Genomic DNA, 20,443 nt, shown 5'->3' with positions numbered 1-20,443 from the left:
GATCACAGAGCCCATGTGATCCTTCTATAAAGGATCACAGGTCTCTATGATCATTTCACAAGCCACACCCCCCCCCCCCCCACATTTAGAATCACTCCCCTAGGCTCACATTTAACCCCTTGATCACCCACAGTGTTAACCCCTTCCCTGCCAGTGTCATTATTACAGTAACAGTGCATATTTTTAGCACTGATTACTGTAGTAATGTCACCGGTCCCCCCAAAAGTGTAAAAAATGTCAGTCAGGGGTCCGATCTGTCCGCCGCAATGTCAAAGTCCCACTAAAAATCGCATTACTAGTAAAAAAAAAAAACAATAAAAATTACATAAATCTTTCCCGTAGTTAGTGGACGCAATAAATTTTGCGCAAGCCAATCAAAATACGTTTTTTTTTTACCAAAAATTTGTAGCAGAAAACAAATTGGCCTAAAATGTTAAAAAAAAATTTAATTTTTAATTTTTTTTTTTTTGAGAACGTTCTATAGCAGAAAGTGAAAAATATTGTTTTTTTTTTTTTTTTTCAGAATTGTCGCTCTTTTTTGGTTTATAGCGCAAAAAACAAAAAAAAAAATCGCAGAGGTGATCAAATACAACCAAGAGAAAGCTCTATTTGTGGGAAAAAAGGGACATCAATTTTATTTAGGTACAGTGTCACACGACCGCGCAATTGTCCGTTAAAGTAACGCAGTGCCGAATCGCAAAATATGGCCTGGTCATTAAAGGGGAAAATCCTTCCAGTCCAGAAGTGGTTAAAGGCATATACAGTATCTCACAAAAGTGAGTACCCCCTCACAAAAAAAGACCCTTATCCGAGCATGCAGCCTGGCAGGTCAGGAAGGGGGGGGTGGGGTGAGCGCCCCTTTCCTCCTGAACCATACTAGGCCACATGCCCTCAACATGGGGGGGGGTGCTTTGGGACGGGGTGGACTTGACAAAGCGCATGAGCGCAAAACGTGTTGTCACGCCAATGTTCTCCTTCATGCGTTCCAGGCTGGTTTAGTTCTGGGTTCAAGACTTCCACCCTGCCTTTGTGCTGCTGAATACGTCACACGGTGAGTGCCGGCTGGTCCGGCTCAACTCCCCTTCACCACGGCTTCCACAAAGTCTCGGATTGCCTCCATCTCAGCCCACCCCAGGGAATGGGATCCTCTCACCCAGTAGACCTGCAGTCTATTACCAATCACCGCCTGCATGATCAGTCTGGTACAGCATTGGTTTTGATTTTCCTTACTTTACTGCATTTTAAACTTTTGACTTTCTAAATAAATGTTTTTACATCCATTGGCTGTCTACACAGTACTTTCATAACACCAACATTTGGATAGCTCTGCCTTCTTCTTCTCCTTTGGTTTACCTTCTAAGAGGCTACCCGCTGTATGCCCGCTCTTCAGCTTTGACAGTTCTTTTATAGGCAAGGGGCAGGACCACCCGAAAAATTTGAAAAAAATAAATAAAAAGTTCTTTGTTTGTTATAAAATTTTGTAAATGGATACGTTTTTTTCCTGCACTGATGAGGCCGCACTGGCAGGCACTGATGGGGTGGCACTAATATGCAGCACTGATAGGTAGCACTGATATGCAGCATTGGTGGGCACTGGTAGACGGCACTGATGGGCACTGATAGGCGGCACTGGTGGGCAATAATGGGCACTGGTGGGCGGCACTGATAGATGGCAATGATGGGCAGCACTGATAGATGGCAATGGTGGGCAGCACTGATAGGAAGGGCACCACTGGCAGGCTCCCTGAGCCCTGATTGCCATCCCTGGTGGTCATGGGTGGGCATCCCTGGTGTCCATGGGTGGGCATCCCTGGTGTCTCTAGTGGCAACCCCCCCAGGGTCTGCACTGGTAATCAATGCTCTGATTACCAGTGCAGACAGATTTTTTTTGGGGGGGGGGGGGAGAGAGCACTACTCCGTTTTTTTTTTTCAAATTTTGGTGTGGATTTTGGTTCTGTTAAAATCTATACCAGACCCAAAGGGCCCAGTATAGATTTGGGGTGGGGGCCCCATACCGTTTTTTTAATTCTGTCATAGGGTTTCCCTTAACCACTTAAATACAGGGCACTTTTATCCCCTTCCTGCCCAGACCAATTTTCAGCTTTCAGTACTCATTGCCATCTACGGCAAATATTGGTCAGCTTGACATGGCACTGATCAGGAACCATAAGTGACAGGGACATTAAACTTGGTGAGCACTGAGAGGGGACCCAGGACTACAACATATCCATACATATTAAAAGTGGGGTATGCCTGTACACTACACTGACTGCACTGAACCGACTGAACACACTATCCACTAACTACCTGCCCAATCTCTATTGTCACACACTATACACGGCTGCTGTGTAAGCAGCAGCCTTATATAGTGTGGGGTGTGGACTTAGCCCCTGAGCCATGATTGGGCAATGGCACTCTGCCTTTGGTCAATCATGGCTCTGATAGTACATTGTGCTGCAATTGGCCAAAGCATACAGGTCAGGTGCCTGCTTTTGCCAATCATCAACAATCAATGCACTGCAAGAGCGCAGTGCATTATGGGACGCTCATTGGCGGGCGAACTTCTCACCGAGCGCCCTGTTTGTTTGAGTGTTCAGCGAACACGCGAACAGCTGATGTTCAAATCGAACACAGAGCCCATCCCTAGATACAAGTTTCCAAGAGATAGGATCTCGTAAGGCTGGTCTTATATGGACCGAATATTAGAAGACTCCACAAGGGCCCATCCCCATATGCATACATTGACTTCTATCCCAGCAATACAATGCAGCTGCCTTCAGTCCCTGGAGCTTGCAAACATACTGTATGTAGGGAAAGGGCTCTTGGGAAATGTAGTTCTGGGGCCTAGCGTACATCAATCAGAATGGAGTGCCCAGCAGTAGCACCTGCAAAAATTTTAAAACCCTGACGATGTCACAGAAAGTAATACAAATAGTTTTGAACTGTAGGAACAAGGTAAAATAAAAAAAAAATGAATGCTGAGACAAAGTCTAGAAGGGTAGACGGGGGGGGGGGGGGGATTTGGGTCAAGCCTGGAAAATACCTTTAAGGGCCAATTATATTCTTAAAGTGGTTGTAAACGATCACCTTGTAAAACAACCCCTTTCAGTTTACAATAGAAATGAAAGGCAAACATTTGTGTATGGCTATAAAAAGCATTATAAACACCTTTTTCCCTTTTTTTTATATAATTGATCACATTCCCTCTGTTCTCAGCTGCATTATAGCTGGGGGTAGGAGATGCAGCAGTACACTGAGCTTCACAGTGAATGGCTGTGAAGGAGGCCGTGTCAGGAAAAAAAGTATGGTCAGTTTTTAATAAAAAAGCTGTGGGACTGGCAGGAGTACCAGGGATTTCACACTGCGGCAGGGCAGCCCTGCTGCTCTAAATCATGTACATGTATGTGATTTGGTATTTCCAGGTAGGGGGGCACCAGCTGTGCTGTCATTTGGTACAGCACAAGTCAATCAGTGGATCCCGGCCAATGATGGCTGTCACATGCCGATTGGCTGATCGAATGACAAAAGCAGGGCCGCCTTTAGGGGGGTACAGCCAGAGTTGTATAAAGTACTCGAAACCCATACTTGAGTAAAAGTACAAGTGCTCGATCAAAAAGTGACTTGAGTAGAAGTGGAAGTGCTCTATCAAAAAGTGACTTGAGTAGAAGTACTAAAGTATTCAACATTTTTTGTACTGAAGAATTGCAAGTAGTTTTTTAAAAAATTTTGCTACTCAAGTACTGAAAGTAAAAGTACCAGTAGTTTTGAAAAAAAAAATTGCTACTTAAGTACTGAAAGTAAAAGTACAAGTACTGCGTTATGTAGTTATTAAAGAAAGAAGTCAAAAGTTTGAACATCATATTGTTTTTTATTATTTCAAATGCAGCTTTTATTTATACATACAGTAGCATTTATTTTTGTATGCGCTGATAATACACATATTTTGAGCTTCATGAAACCTGCCATCTACTGTTCTGGCAGTGGTCATTTTTATAATAGTAACGAATAACTATGCAGCACAAAAAATAAAATATCGGAGTAGAAGTATTGAAATCATTGAAAAAATGTAGTGAAGTAAAAGTGGAAGTAGGAGAAAAAAATTCTACTCCAGGAAAGTATAGATACTGCCTTTCGGTACTTAAGTACAGTAGTGAAGTAGTTCTACTTAGTTACTATACATCTCTGGGTACAGCCCATACAGATGTAGGGTGCCTGGGTGTCCCAAGGGGCCCAGTCCTGAGGGATGCCCGGACTCCAAGTTGACACCTCCCCTTTTTTCCTTTTCTCCCCTACACTGGCAACGCTGCACTGGCTCCTGACTCCCAGCCTCCCGCTGGCTGCCACTGTCGAAATTATTGGTTGCTAGGACCGCCTGGCATCCTAGCATTCAATTATATGCATTCACAGGCCCGGGTAGAGGAGGAGGATGTAACTTGGTGGTCAGGCCTGGGGGCCCAGGCCTACAGCTGTGTAAGGGGCCCCAACATTTCAGATGGCTGCCCTGGACAGAAGAGAACCCTATGTTGGTAAACAACACAGGGCTCTGTACTGAGTGCAGCAATGTGGTTGTTTTTTTTTTCTCCCTGCAAAGCACACATTGCTTAGTTAATGAAGCACACTTTACACTGGTTAGGCACACAGTTAACCCCTTTCCAGCCAGTGTCATTAGTACAGTGACAGTGGATATTATTAGCACTGATCACTGTAATAGTGTCACTGATGATGTCAATGTGAGTCAGCCAGTTTCAACAAAGTGTCAGTTCGCCTGCCGCGCCATCGCAGTCCCGCTATAAGTCGCTGATCACCGCCATTACTAGTATAAAAATAAACAAATAAATAAAAATTCCATTATAAATACCATTATTTGTAGATGCTATAACTTACTCACAAAGCAATTAATATATGCGTATTGGATTTTATTATTACCAAAGAATACATTTTAGCCTAAATTTACTAATTTTTTTACATTTTTTATTGGATATGTTGTATATAGCAGATTTTTTTTTTTTTTTTTTCAAAATGTTCAGTCTTTTTTTATTTAAATAATAAAAAAAAACAGTGGTGAACAAATACCACAAAAATAAAGCTCTATTTGTGTGAAATAAATGATATGAATTTTGTTTTGGTACAGCGTTGCGTGATCACGAAATTACCAGTTAAAAAAGCGCAGTGCTGAAAAGCAAAAAATGGCCTGGTCATGAAGGGGGTAAAACCTTGTGGTTAAGGGAAGTAATAACACAGAGAAGCAGAATAACAGTTTACACCAGAAAATGGCCACTCTGTTGTTCTGGGCTAACCTCACTACTCACGACTAGCAATAAATCGAAGCTATTTAGGCTAAACCGCCCACTTCACTGCTTGCCGAAAAGCAAAGCCAGACGATGCTTAACCTCTCCGGATACCACTGGCCCCTATTGTGAGGAAAGGAAAAAACTGCTGCAGAATTTAATGAATATTATGTATGCGAAAACTCATTAGACAGAATAACCTGTGATCTGTGGACTGCCTACTCAAACCAATGGGAAGCGTATTCCCGGCAACCACCGACTGATGCCAAAAAGGTGCAACAATTGGCACCAGCAATTAGCAACCTTTCATTTTAGAAAGTGCGTATCCCTTTCATTATTTTTACTCTGAACCACTTAGCAGATTTAGCCGCACAAAGGTTTCCTGAAAGGCCAGGCAGCTGATTGCAGTTTGTGGGGGATTCTAGTGCATGTCCTTTTGTTTCAGAGTGATTTTGTATTTTTTTTTTATAATTTTTAGTTCCCATTTTTTTTTTTTTGCTTGCAGGAAAAACTAGCAAAGTGTTGGGGAAAAAAAAGAGCAAGCTTTGAAAGCCACAGATGGGTTTGGTTCTCACTCGTTTAACCTTTCTGGCTATGATCTAAGATTTCTATTTGTGATTTGGAATATTTAAAGTGTGTGTATGTGAGATAGAGATTGTGAGCTCCTGGAGGGCAGAGACTGATGTGAAAGTGCTGCATAATAATAATACATTTAATACAACTGTTTTACCTGCCAAAATTATTGTAAACTATCGCACACTTTATTGTGATCAATCCATCTCTGTTGTGCTATATGGAGGCCTTGTATAAGAAGGAGGATGAGGACACAGACTCTGTGTCACTGCCCCGCCTCCTGACTACTAGCTAGAGGTCTAGTAACGATCATCAGGGCTGGGACAAGGGGTGGGCAGCTGCCCTGGGCACAGTGAAGCAAGGTGGCAAAAAAATAGATGGAGGGTGGTACACCCATTCTTCAGCATGTATGAACAGTGGGGGAGGGGGGTGCAATTTTGGATCCTTGCAAATCCTTGCTGGATCCTCCTCCTGGACACTTGAATACCTTCTCCCGGTACTGACTATCATCATTCTAGCTGATCCCTTCCTGAGATCTCTACCTCCTGCAAGTTCATCTATAAGCCTTCAACTCCCATCTATCAACTTAGTGGGCAAAGTCTAATGCCTCGTACACACGCAACGATTATCCGCTGACCGATCGTCCGCCTTTTGTCCAGAGTGTTGTTGTGTTGGTTGGAATGTGCCTAGACTGCACACAAATTTTCTCGGCCAACAAAAATCTACTTCTGAAGTAATATCATGTGATGGTTGACTTTCCGTGTGTTTTTTCTTCTCTGAGCATGCCCAGTCTTGCTCATCAGATTTTTGTCTGCCGAAATCTGTACTGACTGACGGAAAATCGGCCGTTCTGTTGACGGCCAACAAAAATGTTATAGCCTGCACACCAGATTTTTTTCGGGCCGAAAAGTCAGAGTCGGTTGTCGGAAGCATCATACTAACAAGCCGAAAATCGGCCGATCGGACTTTGGCCGAAAATTCACGACGCGTGTGTACGGGGCTTAACTTGATATTTTCAGATATTGTGCAATAACCTAATTTAAAAAGACAGACTGCAGGTGCTTAAAAAAAAAAAATAGAAACGTATCACTAAATTAGTGAGGATTGCGGTACTTCCTTCCTAAAGCGGTATTAAACCCAAAAGCAAAAATATATTATATTTGTAGCTTACCGATCATTAGATGTGGTGGCTGCATTTGTTTATTTTTTTTAGGCTTTTTTCCCCTCTGTTTTCACCAGGTGATATCGCCAGTAACACACTTCATTAGAGTGCCTCCACCCTGGATGAAGGAGCAAAGGGGGCACCTTTAGACAGCAGCATTGCCAGTCTAGGTGAGTGTAGAGCCCTCATACACACAAGCTGACCGACTCCCAATCAGCGCCCTCAGCCAATGGCAGAGAGCGCTTATCGGAGTGTTCTGGCAAGGGGGCCATCCCCCTGTCAAAACACAACAGCTCAGTGGGTGTAATCTCTGTACTAACGTCAGATCCTTAGTACAGCGGCTCCAATCAGAGGTGACAGGTTTTTTTTTTCATTCAGCCCAAAACACTCATAGTGTGTACTAGGGATTGATCCATTATCGGCAAGGCCGATATATCGAGGGCTGATATGCACTCTCCCCAAGGTGGCCGATATTGCCGATATTTCGGAAAGTGATTGTACCGGGGTGATGCCTGCAGCTACTGTAGAGGCATCACCCCCGGTACCGGCATCCATAGCCGATAGTTGGCTCTTTTGTAATGACAACCGATGCGGCTGAGAAGCCCCCTCCCGCCGCCTTCCGTGGTTCGCCTGGGTCTCCCGTCCCACCGGGAGACCCGGGCAACCAGCCTGCACGGCCGCTGAAGACCCGATCAAAGCCGCATTCGGCTCTGATCAGGTCTCCATGTAAAAACCCCGAAGTGATGTCATGACATCACTTCTGGGTACTGGCGCCAGATTTAAAAAAATTACAGCATTCAAAACAGCCAAACTTGGCGTTTTTAATGCTTTTAAGTGCAGAGGAGGGGTTTGGGGTCTTTTAGACCCCCAGATCCCTCTGTCAAGTGATAAAAATAAAAATTTCTTTAAAATGTACGAAAATATCGGCCCATATCGGCTGATACCGATATGCAATGGCCAAAATATCGGTATTTGCAACAAAAAAACAATATTGGTCGATCCCTAGTGTGTACCAGGCTTTAGATGGACTAGCAGATTTAAATACAGATGCAGTTTTGTTTTTTTGGGGTTTTATAAAAATTAATAAAAGCGGATCATTGTAAGCCTCAACCCTCCAACTACTACACCGGCAGGACAGCTTGTTCTTATGAAAAACAACAGACTTACTGTCAGGATCACCAGGTGAGGAAAAAAAGAAAGAAAGCCTAAAAAAGAAAAATAACGCAACCACCACATTTAAAGTGGTTGTACAGGCAGAAGGTTTTTTATCTTATGTATTCTATGCATTAAGATAAAAAAAAACCTCCTGTGCGCATTTCCCCGCTCAGTTCTCCTAATACTTACCTGAGCCCCCTCTCTATCAGGTGGGGAGATGTGCTTCAAAGACTCCATGAGTCACCAGGTTGACCCCACAAAAAAGGTGTAAAATACCGAAAAGAGGCTAGCATGCCAGGAAACGTTGCACAATGATCTACGAGGTGTGTCCAGAATTTTAAAAGTTCTTTGGTTGAAATATGCACCTTGTGAGTGTACACAATGCTCCCAGAGATTTTTATATTCTTCAAAGCATCCCTGGAAATTTTCAAGTAGAATGGCGTTCAGAGCCTGTGTAGTTTGACTTTGACTTGATTTGCTCATTCGAGCTTTCTTGGGGCGAGGTGACGTGGGTGTGTGCCATTCTGAACTTTGTTTCTTCTTCTCAGGATCGTATTCAAACACCCAGAATTCATCTTCCATGACCACTTGACTCAAAAAATCAGGCTCTCTTTCCAAACAAGCCAACAGGTCTGGGCAAACTAGTTGATGGTGTTCCTTCTGATCAGGTGACAAGTTCTTTGGAACAAGTTTTGCACACACTTTTCTCATGTTTAAATCCTGAGTCACGATTTCACGAACAATGGACTTGGTAATTCCCATTTTTCTCTGAAATCATTCTGATAGTGAACCATCGGTCATGGTTAGCAACAGACCTGATGGGAAGGAGGGGAACCCGGGGATCTGACCTTCCCAAGGAGGGGCCCACGTCCATCCCAAAACCTTCCAGGGGGAGAGGGGGGATAGCTACTCACCATACCAGGAACCAGGTGGGCACTGCATCCACATTCTGTTCCTTTTTGGTGAAGAGGGGCATCCTGATCGTTAGTCGTCTTCAACACCTTCTTGTCCTTCCTTGAAGGCCTTGTGCCATCAGTACACTTATGCAGATGATAGTGCAGCTTCTCCATAAGTTTTCCTCACAACTTCCAAAGTTTCTGATGCACTTTTACCCAATATCACACAAAATTCTACTGCGTACCGCTGTTCCAAACTTGCTCGCATTTTTCCTAATACGAGGCACTTGAACAGGGTGTCACAAAAAGAATGTCTCAACTCTGACAGAGCTGGAACGCAACTGATCAGTGTTCTAAGGTATACCTGGCACCCCACCCCAAGTGAGGTGCATAGAAACTTAATTCTCATTTCTCATTATATTCTGGACACACCTCGTATTTAGACAGACAATAAATGGTATCCTCGTATTTAGACAATAAATGGTATCCTCGTCCAAATTTCTACTAGGTTTACCAAAAAAACTCTAGACTGCTTTAGATTTACCACGCAATTCTCTACCATACTTTATCTTTAACAACTTCTGGACGGAAAGGTTTTACCCCCTTAAGGTTTAGGGCATTTTTTGCGATACTGCGCTGCGTTACTTTAACTGACAATTGCGCGGTCATGGGACGCTGTACCCAAATAAAATTTATGTCCTATACAAATAAAACTTTCTTTTGGTGGTATTTGATCACCTCTGCGAATTATTATTTTTTTGCTCTATAAACAAAAAGAGCGACAATTCTGAAAAAAAAAAAACAATATTTTTTACTTTCTGCAATAAAACATTATCAATAAAAAAAAAATCAAATGTTTTCATCATTTTAGGCCAATATGTATTCTGCTACATATTTTTGGTAAAAAAAAAAGTGTATATTGATTTTTTTGCACAAAAGTTATCCCGTCTACAAAATAGGGGAAAGATTTATGTAATTTTTATTTTTGTTTACTAGTAATGGCAGCGATTAGCGATTTTTAGCGCGACTGTGACATTGCGGCAGACAGATTGGACACCTAACTGACATTTTTGACACTTTTGAGAGGACCAGTGACATTACTACAGTAATCAGTGCTAAAAATATGCACTGTTACTGTACAAATGACACTGGCAGGGAAGGGGTTAACACCAGGGGAGATCAAAGGGTTAAATGTGTCCCTAGGGGGTGCTTTCTAATTGGGTGGGGGATGGGCTTGCTAAATTAACACAGAGACCTGCGTTCCTAAATAAGAGGACACAGGATCCCTGTGTTCATTACTGACAGAACAGCGGTCTGCCGTGTTTACAATGTCAGACCGCCGTTCTGTCTCCACGGGGAGCGATCGTCGGTGCCCGGTGGTCATCGTAGCTGCTGGACCCGATGATTGGCTCCCCCTATAGCCAATCGCCTAACTAGTGGTCCCACGAAACGACATACAGGTATGTCTTTTCGCGGGACAGAGCCGACCTCCTGCAGTATAAGTACGGCAGCTGGTCACCAAGAGGTTAAAGAAGAACTTTTTAATTTTAGATAGTAATCACCCCTGTAAGGTTTTTTTTGCCCTCTTTGTGCCATTTGGGAGATTTACCTTCACTTCGTGTCTCATAGCCAAAACAGGAAGTGAGAGGAAATCCTGCAAATTAAAATAATAAAATAAAAAATGAAAAGAAAAAATGAACCTTGTAAGACAAAGGCATAATGAGCTAGTATGCATTGCATGCTAGCTCATTATGTAATACTCACCTTAGAACACAACCCCCGCAGTGGTGCCCGTACATAGGTCACCGTCGACATTTTCCCCGGAGTTACTTCCTAGTTCGGCGCTGTGATTGGTCGGGGGCCACGATTACGTCACTCCCGTACATGCGCACGGGACCTGCCATTCACGGCACGGGGTTCGGAAGGAACAACAACTGTGGCCGTTCCTTCAGAGCTCATGCGCTCTATTACTATTCTGGAGAAAACCCAAAATTATGAGTTTTTACTTTCTTTTTCAATGAGAATGGTAAACAGGACAAGTAAAGAGGGAGAATCTCCCTAACGTGGGCAAGTAATAAAAACTGGCAGGTATTCCAATCCTTCTAAACTCTATCTTAAATAAAATCCATAGATCCATTACAGCAAATTCTTAGTCCAGTAGACTCTACTGTCAAACACAAGAAGTTCCTCTTGGGAGTGCTTTGTTAGCAATAATAGTCCGCCTTTAGTCCTATCCCGCCTCCACCCAAAAACTGTACCTCACAGTTAATGCCTTTTGTATCACTTGCCCCTCCCTTTAGATTGTAAGCTCCCCATGAGCATAGCCTGCCTAACCGTCCTGTAATAAACTGTGCCGTAACTGCACTGTGTCCTATAAAGAAGAATTGCTGGCTTTACTTAAATAGTTCTAAAAATGCTCCCTCCCCCCTCCTAACATCCACTTTGACTAACCCGTGTAAGAAAGCGATTTAAATGTACCTGTTTTGGTCTGATCACGTGATCTGTCTCCCATGTATGCTAGCAGTCGCTGAAGAAGGCACTGACAACAGATAGGAGCCTACGGGTGACATAACCACTGCCAGGCATAACCAGCCATTGTCAAGCACTGGCTGACAGGGGAGATCACATGACCAGACTGGAGTGAGCTGAAAATAGGTAAGCATATCTTTCATCCATAGGTTAATCAGAATAGATGTTAGGAGGGGGGGAACGACACTTTTAAGAGTAAGAGTAGTTCGGTAAATCCCAAATTTCTGCTTTAAAATTATTCTTCACCCTAGAAACAAAAGTGTAAAAGTAAGCAGCCACAAATATTGTAGCTGCTGACTTTTAATAATAGAACATTTACCTGTCCAGGAATCCAGCTCGGTCCTCACCCGAGCCAGCTCTTCAGCCACCTTCGGGTCCAGGCATGTTTACTTTGTGAAGTCGGCTGTGATTGCTTGCGGCTTCACACTACACATGCGTGAGCCGAGCTGCACTTTGTCAATGGTTCTACAGCTATTTGGGTCCTGTGACGTGTCTCAGAAGGCTGTGGGGTTAGGAGCAGGGGCTTAACTCCCACTCAGATCGCCCCAGCGATCTGACCGGAAGTGGGAGCGGGTACCTGTTAAAACCAGGTACCCCACTTCTCTCCCAAAAAATTAAAGTACCAAAACTTAAAATTAAAGTGCCAAAACTTTTGGTGAAGTTATGCTGCAATTTGTAAAGTACTCTTGGTCAGTGGCGGCTTGTCCATTGGGGGCGCAGGGGCGCCGCCCCCCCCCCCCCCCATCCATGCATCCGGCCCCCTAATCTACATGCAGGGCACCGGACGCATGGATTCCAATGGGATTTTTTTTTTTTTTTGAAGACGTGATTAGAGCCAGAGGCTCTAATAGACTTCAAAAAAGGGTGGGCTCGGGGCGCAGAGCATTGCGCCCTGAGCCCATCCAGTTGTGTGACAAAAGTGAATAAATATTGGCTATTGTCACACGGATTCTCCTCCTGGCCAATCAGGATGTGGATCCTGAGACCCGTTTCCCGATTGGCCGAAAGGAGAAGCCATGCCATTGGCCAAGGAGGAGGAGGAGGAGACGCAGGAGAATGAGGGGGAAGCCGCCGCTGCCGCCGCCTGCCCTCCACATGCCCAGGGTGAGTGAGCAGGCGACTGATGGGGGGTATGGTGTGTGGGCTGCTGTGGTCCAAGTGGGGGGGGTATGGTGTGGTCCATCTGACGCCCCCCCGACCCATGGAGCACCAGCCGCCACTGCTCTTGGTGCTTTAGAAATCCTGTATAATAATATGAACCACTTCCTGACCGCGAAATTGTAGAATGACAGCAACAGAGTGGTCATCCAATTCTGGAAGGGCGTCATATGATCACACCTGCGAAAATTGGCCTGGGCAGGAAGGGCGTAATAGTGCCCAGTAGGAAAGTGGTTAACAAAATATTTCATTGATTCTTATGATCCAATATCTATGGCCTATTTTAGTGAAAATCGCTAGCACAGCAGACTTTGGTTGAGTGACCTCATTAATTGACAGCGGTCTGATCACGTGATCTCGGTCAACAGATGTAATCTCATCATCTGCCACTTGGAATGGTTCACATTAACTCTCATCAATTTCCACCTACTTCAAATCGAGCCCCTCATGCCAACCAACCGTAGACTGTTAATACGGTCAAGATTCAGGAATTTACAAAAAGCTTAATAGATTAAAAAAAAAAAAAAAAAAATGTGAACCATGTCTTTGCTTCTAAATTAATTTTAAAACATGTCTCTAAATTAATCAATGTTAATACAACAATTAGACTAGTTTGTTAATTCCTTCATGCACAAATGGGCCACTTTACAGAAACCATTATAGAGAAAAAAAGTAAAAAAATAAAGAAAAAAAAGAAAAAAACACAGAGAAAGGCAAAGAGAAGAGACGGAAATGAAATACACTTTGGCTTCCACAAAAAATCCCCACCACAGTGACAATATGACAAGTGAAATAACCATGAAAACGAGCCAAACAGTGCTTACCCATTCATCCAAATCCGCAGGCTTTGCAAAATAAAAAAAAAAAAAGGAGAGGGGGAAAGAGAGATAGAGGGAGAGAGAGAGAGAAAGGAGGGGAAGAAAAAAAAGCAAGAATGTCAGTGATTTATTAAGTCGGAGGTTCGGCGGCACAAAGCTCTGCGTGCACCAAGTGTAGAGAAAGCTCAGAAATCGCAGAACATTAGATCAGCGAGCGGTGACTGTTCTATAAATCGCTGCACAGCGGGGCCGAAGCAGAAAACGCGGGTCTTACAAAGCCTCAAAAAGAGACTTCAAGGGCCATTCCTATGCAACAGCGGGCACAATTCTTCACTCCGGGGGCTGAATTCTTTTCACCTTTTTCCTTTTTGTATTAAACCATACTTTTACCTTTATTTAGTCTTCAGATTTTTTTGACTATATTTTTTTTTATTATGAAAACAAAGTAGCGCACATTACCATGTGTTTACATAAAACTAACAATGCTGTAAATGACAGTTACTAACTTTGGGAGTAAGTGCCGGTTCACATATATGCGATGCGGGAACCCGAATCCATTGCAGGTTCCAGCATCAAAATCAATTTGCAGGCAGTTCACACTGCCATTTGTGAATCGCTGGGGGTGTCAATATAGAGTTAACGACACCCCCAGATCAGTTTGCATATCGCAGTGCCAGCTGACAGTTCTGACATGAAGCGGATCGCATTGGTGTGAATCACCATGCGATCTGATTCTGGTGCAGACCCAAAAAAAGGGTCCTGTGCGTGTTCTGTCTGAATCCGATGCGAATTCAGCCATACAATCTGTAAGGCTGAATTCGCATTGCACAGACATCACATGTGATTTTCAGAGCAGCGAGCTCCGAATCACATGCAATGTCTGTCATTGCTATAGTGTGAATCGGGACTTAAGCCTCATGCACGTGAATTTATTGGTTGAGCACTCAGGTTATGAATTCAAATCCCAACCATGGCACTACCAGCATGGAGTTTGCATGTTCTCCCTGTGCTTGTCTGGGTTTCCTCCCACACTCCAAAGACATGCTGGTGGGTTAATTGGTCCCTGTATAAATTGGCCCTAGTATGTGTATGTATGAACGTGAGTTAGGGACCTTCAATTGTAAGCTCCTTGGGGGCAGAAGCTGATGTGAATGCATAATATATATGTAAATTATTGGCGCTATACAACTATCTGTAATACTAAAACATATGATAATAGTACAAAACAAATAAAATATGCCAGTCATAAAAAAACAACATGTCCTTTTCCCATTGGTAGGGAGCTACAGATGAGGCATACAGCAAAGGAAGAGAATGCACGTACAACATAATTTCCCAAATGCAACATTTCCAAAGGCAGTAAAGCATGCGCAGGAAAATGCAAATACAGAAAAGCATCAGCCTTTACACAAGTATAGGGGCATATACGTAGCCATTCAGTTCTATGGCACCCCAGCTGTGGGATAATGATGTGTATCCCAGAAGGTTGAACCAAGCACATGTCATTTTGGCCTAGACTGGAATGACATCCTAGGCTAGAAACTGTGTTTAGGAGGTGGGGGGAGTGTTAAGGCAGAAATAACTCCCTTTTTGAAGTTAGAGTTGTATAGTAACCCTGTTTTATTATTTTTACCTGTAGGAAAAATTATTATCTCCAAAGCGTGCACCACTTAGGAGATATTCTACCAAATGGCAGCCGTTGACATCGCTGGCGCACGCGCTCTGGAGGAGAACAGCATACCCATGTCGTTCCTTCAAAGCTGTGTGCCGCGGCTGAGACTCATGTGACATCATCGCGGCTCCACCAGTCAGAAGTCCGAAACCCGGAAGGAAGACCAGGTGAAGATGAAAGTCTCTGCAATGGTGACAGCATGCCGCTGGACGGTTTTATATTAAGATAAGTCTTTCACAATGTAGTAGTATGCGATGCCTACTAGCACATTATGATGTTGCCTTGCAGGTTGTTTTTTTTCCTTACCTCACTACCGCTTTAAAGTAGAACTATAGGTAGAACATTTTGTTTTTTAAATTTTGGATGAATCAATGGATGAATCAATGTGTCCCTTCCTTTTCTATAGGAAGTGAGAGGAAATCCCTGCAAATTAAAAGGAATTCCTTGGGGAACCCCCAGGTCACCAGAACTAGTGTCCCCATTGGAAGATTTCCCCTCTATTTCTTTTCTGGGGACAACCCAAAAACTTAGGATTTCCTTTACTTTCACTTTCAATGATAAAGTCACGGTTAATAAGGTTATGAAATTACAATTTAGAAATGTATACTTACATGCAGGCTAGCGCTATCTTAAATTCCTTAGTACTTTCCAACTGCGTGTTCTTTCCATTCCTTTGGCTACTGTTAACTTCACTGACGAAACGCGTAGAGCGTCGCTACGTCACTTCCGCCCTGTCACTTCCGGTGTTTGGAACGCATTGCGCTCCAGCACGTGGAATACCGGAACTGTACTGACGATACATACCTGCATCTCCGAATCTAGATGTAAGTTTATTGTTTCTTCAGAAATCATTAATTTTATCTGAGTCAGTCTTTGCCCTCCTCGATTTCAGTCAGGCACATTATACTACTCTTCCTGTTTCCTGTTACTGTACTTATCATTCCCATAATAGTTGTGCCGCTACTGTGTTTTGGTACTTTGTTTCTCAAAGGATTTTAAAAATTTTAAATAAAATAAATCATTAATTTTTTACAGATTCACGGTATATAAGCCTCCTTTCTTAACCCGTGAAGAGTATACCCCAGCAAGGTTGGAGAAGAGATATCCCCCCATATACAAAGTTCCATCTGGGTTGATCGGTGTCTGAGGGATTGAGAATTACTCCTTATAATATCTGGTTACATATCTTTACCTCTGTAGGGGGTAGCTCGATCTGGTGAGTGCGGTCCTATCGGGGGGAGCACTATCCCACTCTGCACCTTTTTTCACAGTTTTTGAATTTGAGGACCACAGACATTTTTTGGCACTTTCCTTTGCACTTGTTTGCACTTTGCACATATTGGAATATTTTGGACTCCTAAATTAATTTTTATTCATAGGTTATTCATCTAATTAAAATCTGAAGTATCTTTATAACTTATTTGTTGGTTTTTAATTATGAATTTATGCATATGATGTATTTATTTTCCAGCATTATGATCAATTTTTTGGTCTTTTTGCACTTTGTACATTGTGACCTTTGAACTTATCTTTTGTTTATTATATATTTTTATATTTATATTCATTTGTGTATATAATGAATTGATCTTTAGCACTTTTTCACATTGAAGATATAATTTATTTATTTGATTTATTATATTATTATTATTATTAAATATATAATTATTTATCCATTTATTTACTAGTATTCGCTCCTTTTGAGCAATACACTGAGTAGTAACTTATATTTAGACAACACATATACTATCTACCCCTTAGGCAGCGCCATCATACCTTCCTTTTCTTTTTTCAATAAGTTTAAAAAATTACAATTTAGAAATGTATACTTACATGCAGGCTAGCGTTATCTTAAATTTCTTAATACTTTCCAACTGCGTGTTCTTTCCTTTGCCGCCATTTTCGCTAGGGGCAATAGATTGTTCTCCATTTAGTTCCTGCATCTCTGTAGCTCTCCCCCGCAATGAACTGCCAGCACACTATCAAGAAACTGTTTTGTTTTACACATAACCATAGCATCGGCAACATGTAAGCAAGATTTCCTGGCTAGAGTGCTGGGTGCGCATGTATGGGATTGGCGGCTGGGACTGACTAAAGAATTCTGGGATACATGGCATTTGTATCCCATTCGTTTGCAGGAAGTGAAAGAGAAACATTAAAGCAGAAGGTTGGCAACCTCAAAAAGGGTATTTAACAATAAAAAAATAAAATGTATTCTCTTAAAGGAGGGGGTACACCATTAAATTTAGGAATGTGTGAAAAACATGGTGAAGGTCCACTTCTCTATCTCCCAAGTGCCCCTTTTCCCCCCTATGCCTCTCTTCCCCTCTAGGAACACGTCTAAAGGGATGCAAGCCCAGCAGATTTCCTCATTAGTGCCCTGCAGCTGCCACAGCTGATAGATAATTATGAAACCACTTCCATTTGACCCACTCAAGTACAGGAGCACAGAGGAATAAACAGGGATTCCTTCAGAATAACAAAAGGTAGGAATCTGCAACAAAGTTTGTTAAAATCCTTGTAATGTGCAGAGATCACCCAGCAGGGAATGTTTTTTTCTCAACAAAAGTGGAGTTACGCTTTAATATTTAATGCAGGCTTCACCTGTGACACGAGGCTAACAGAACACTTCGGTTTTTCTAAAGAGAAAGTACAACATTGGTCAGCTCCTGTCTCAAATTGTAACCTTTGAAGAAGAGAAAGGTTACTAGTCTGCTTTATTCAAACATAGGCGGGTGTTTCCGTTTATGAGTGTACATCTTAACTTGAGCTATTGAGCTCTGTAAGGCCCCGTTCACACTGGGGTGACGCTACTTTGCCGGGCGACCTCATAGGTCGCGGCGCGCTGCTCGCCCGCGACCTCGGAGCGGCCGGCACGGACTTCATAACATTGAAGTCTATGCAGGTCGCTCCGGGTCGCCCCAAAGAAGCTCCGGACCCTTTTTCTAAGTCGGAGCGACTTGTGTCGCTCCTATTAGAACGGGTCCACAGCTTCTCTATGGAAGGCGACCTACGGCGACCTGTCAGGCGACCAGGTCGCCTGATAGGTCGCCCCAGTGTGAACGGGGGCTAAAGAACATCCTTTTTACAACAGAGGCAAATAGGAACTGGAAAATGTGAAAAAAAGCAACAAAAAAAAAAAACAAAGAAGAAAAACAAAAGCTCCAAATTCTGGCGGTAAATGAAGATACAAAGTTTCTTGCTGCTTAGAAATATTGCCAGGGTAAAAATGCCAGGAGTCATTTAGCAATTTAGATGCCAAACTTACCTATTTAACTGAAGTGCACCTTTTCAGGATTTAAAAAAAAAAAATATGAAGCGCTTTTTTGTTACAATAAATCTTTCTTTATTCAAAATATTAAAAGATTTTCTTTCCCCTGTTCTAGCCATTTTTGTGCCCTCTACTCCCCCATGTGCCCTTTCCTACGCTTCAGTTGGCAATTTCGGACAGCTGCATTAGCGCAGGAATTGACGTCTAACCTCCCGTGAAAGGTCTCACCACTGTACAAATTCTCCAAACTAAACTCTGTCACAAGGCCTAACTGCCGCTCTTCACTGTCTGATATTTTTGGCCTTTCTTATCATTTCTGGGTCAGGTTACGAATACATTAACCCCTTCTTTTTTAACTTTTTCTTTTTTTTTTTTAGTTTCCCTAAAGGGTTTTTTTGATTTTGTTCAGTATTTCGAATTATATATTTCATTTATAGTTTCTGCCTGACCTATTTTTTTTAACAAAGTAAAAAAATTGGCATTAAAGAGAAGGAAAAGAATGCATTTTGAAAAGAATTCAACACCTTCTCTACCTTCCCAGGGGAAACGCTGTGCCCAGTACCTGCTTATACTTTATATATATATATATATATATATATATATATATATATATATATATATATATATATATATATATACATATACACATATACACACAAAATTTCAACCTACTTTTTTAAAAAAAAAGTTTAAAACAATAAAAGTATAAAAGAAAACCAAAGAGAAAATAATTCATATTACCTTTGAATGTGTAGTGTATGGGGGTTTAAAAATAGCCTGGCTAATGAAGAAAACAAAAAAATTCACGCAGATTACCTTTCTGATATACAGTAAAAAATAATTCACTCACACACATTTAAAAAATAAAAAGTAATATTTACTAATCTTAGCTGGGGCTCATTCCCACCATGGATCCATCTCTTTCGGTCAACTCTGACTCTGCCCGTTTTTTGTTTTTTTTTGTTAATTTTTTTGGAGTATAGATCTAGGTTTGTCCCAAACATGTTTGAAGACATTTACCTCTCTTGGACGTTTATTCCAAGCATCAAGTACCATTCCTGTAATTAATTTGTTTTTAACAGTCCTCCAGTTAGTTTGAGGTCATGTCCCCGTGTTCTTGATTTTGGTTTCATATTGAAAAAAACTGCCCTCTTGAACCATATTCACCCCTTGATATATTTAAAGGTTTAAGCCCCTGTTCACATCGGCCTGATATTTGACATGCGATTTGACATGTCAAAATTTTTTTGCCAATTACTGTATATAGTTTTATATAGAATGCACTACTTATCTTTTAAAAAAGTATTTAGCAGTGCTAACCTTTCATCCAATTTCTAAATTGGTGAATTTGCAAATTTCAAAAGCCAATATAAAGGAATAGTAGTGGTAAAACATAAAGCACTTGTGGGTTTACCTAATCCTCTTTTATTTTGTATAATTCTCCTTTAAGGGGGCGTGGCAGGGTGTGTGCCCTATGCCTACATAACTTTGCTAATAGATGTCCCTCATTCCCATCCATGGGCGTCCGCAGGTGGGAAATTCCCTGGCCTGCTCTAAAAGGGGAATCTTTGGGGACCCTGCTCTAAAGCGGGGATCTATGGGGGACCCTGGCCTGGCTTGCTCAAAAGGGGAATCTATGGTTACTCTGCTCTAAAGGGGGATCTATGGGGGACCCTGGCCTAGCTTGCTCTAAAGGGGATCTATGGGGACTCTAGTCTGCTCTAAAGGGGGTCACATTGGCTAAATATATATATATTCTTTGCAGGGAGAGCCTGGAGTACCTGGTGGTGCAGGAAAACCTGGTAGCACAGGGAATATAGGTGAAAAGGTAAAACTAAAGAGGGATCTATGGGGACCCTGGCCTGCTCTAAAGGGGATCTATGGGGCACCCTGGCCTGGCCTGCTCTAAAGAGGGATCTATGGG

At 42.3% G+C, this 20,443-nt stretch overlaps 1 protein-coding gene across 1 annotated transcript in view; it reads right to left on the bottom strand.

The window, feature by feature from the left end:
- Positions 1-20,443, bottom strand: part of CHCHD6 (coiled-coil-helix-coiled-coil-helix domain containing 6) — a 478,181-nt gene that overhangs the window by 300,047 nt on the left and 157,691 nt on the right. The window contains exon 5 of the mRNA XM_082265088.1: positions 13,586-13,606. Coding sequence (XP_082121214.1) covers positions 13,586-13,606 — 21 coding nt within the window. The remainder of the gene's footprint in view (positions 1-13,585; positions 13,607-20,443) is intronic.

The sequence above is a fragment of the Pelophylax lessonae genome (assembly GCF_965119305.1).
Source record: "Pelophylax lessonae genome assembly, chromosome: 8".
NCBI classification, from domain to species: Eukaryota; Metazoa; Chordata; class Amphibia; order Anura; family Ranidae; genus Pelophylax; species Pelophylax lessonae.
The sequence above is the reverse complement of the archived record's forward strand: the minus strand, read 5'-3'. Positions and strand labels throughout refer to the sequence as shown.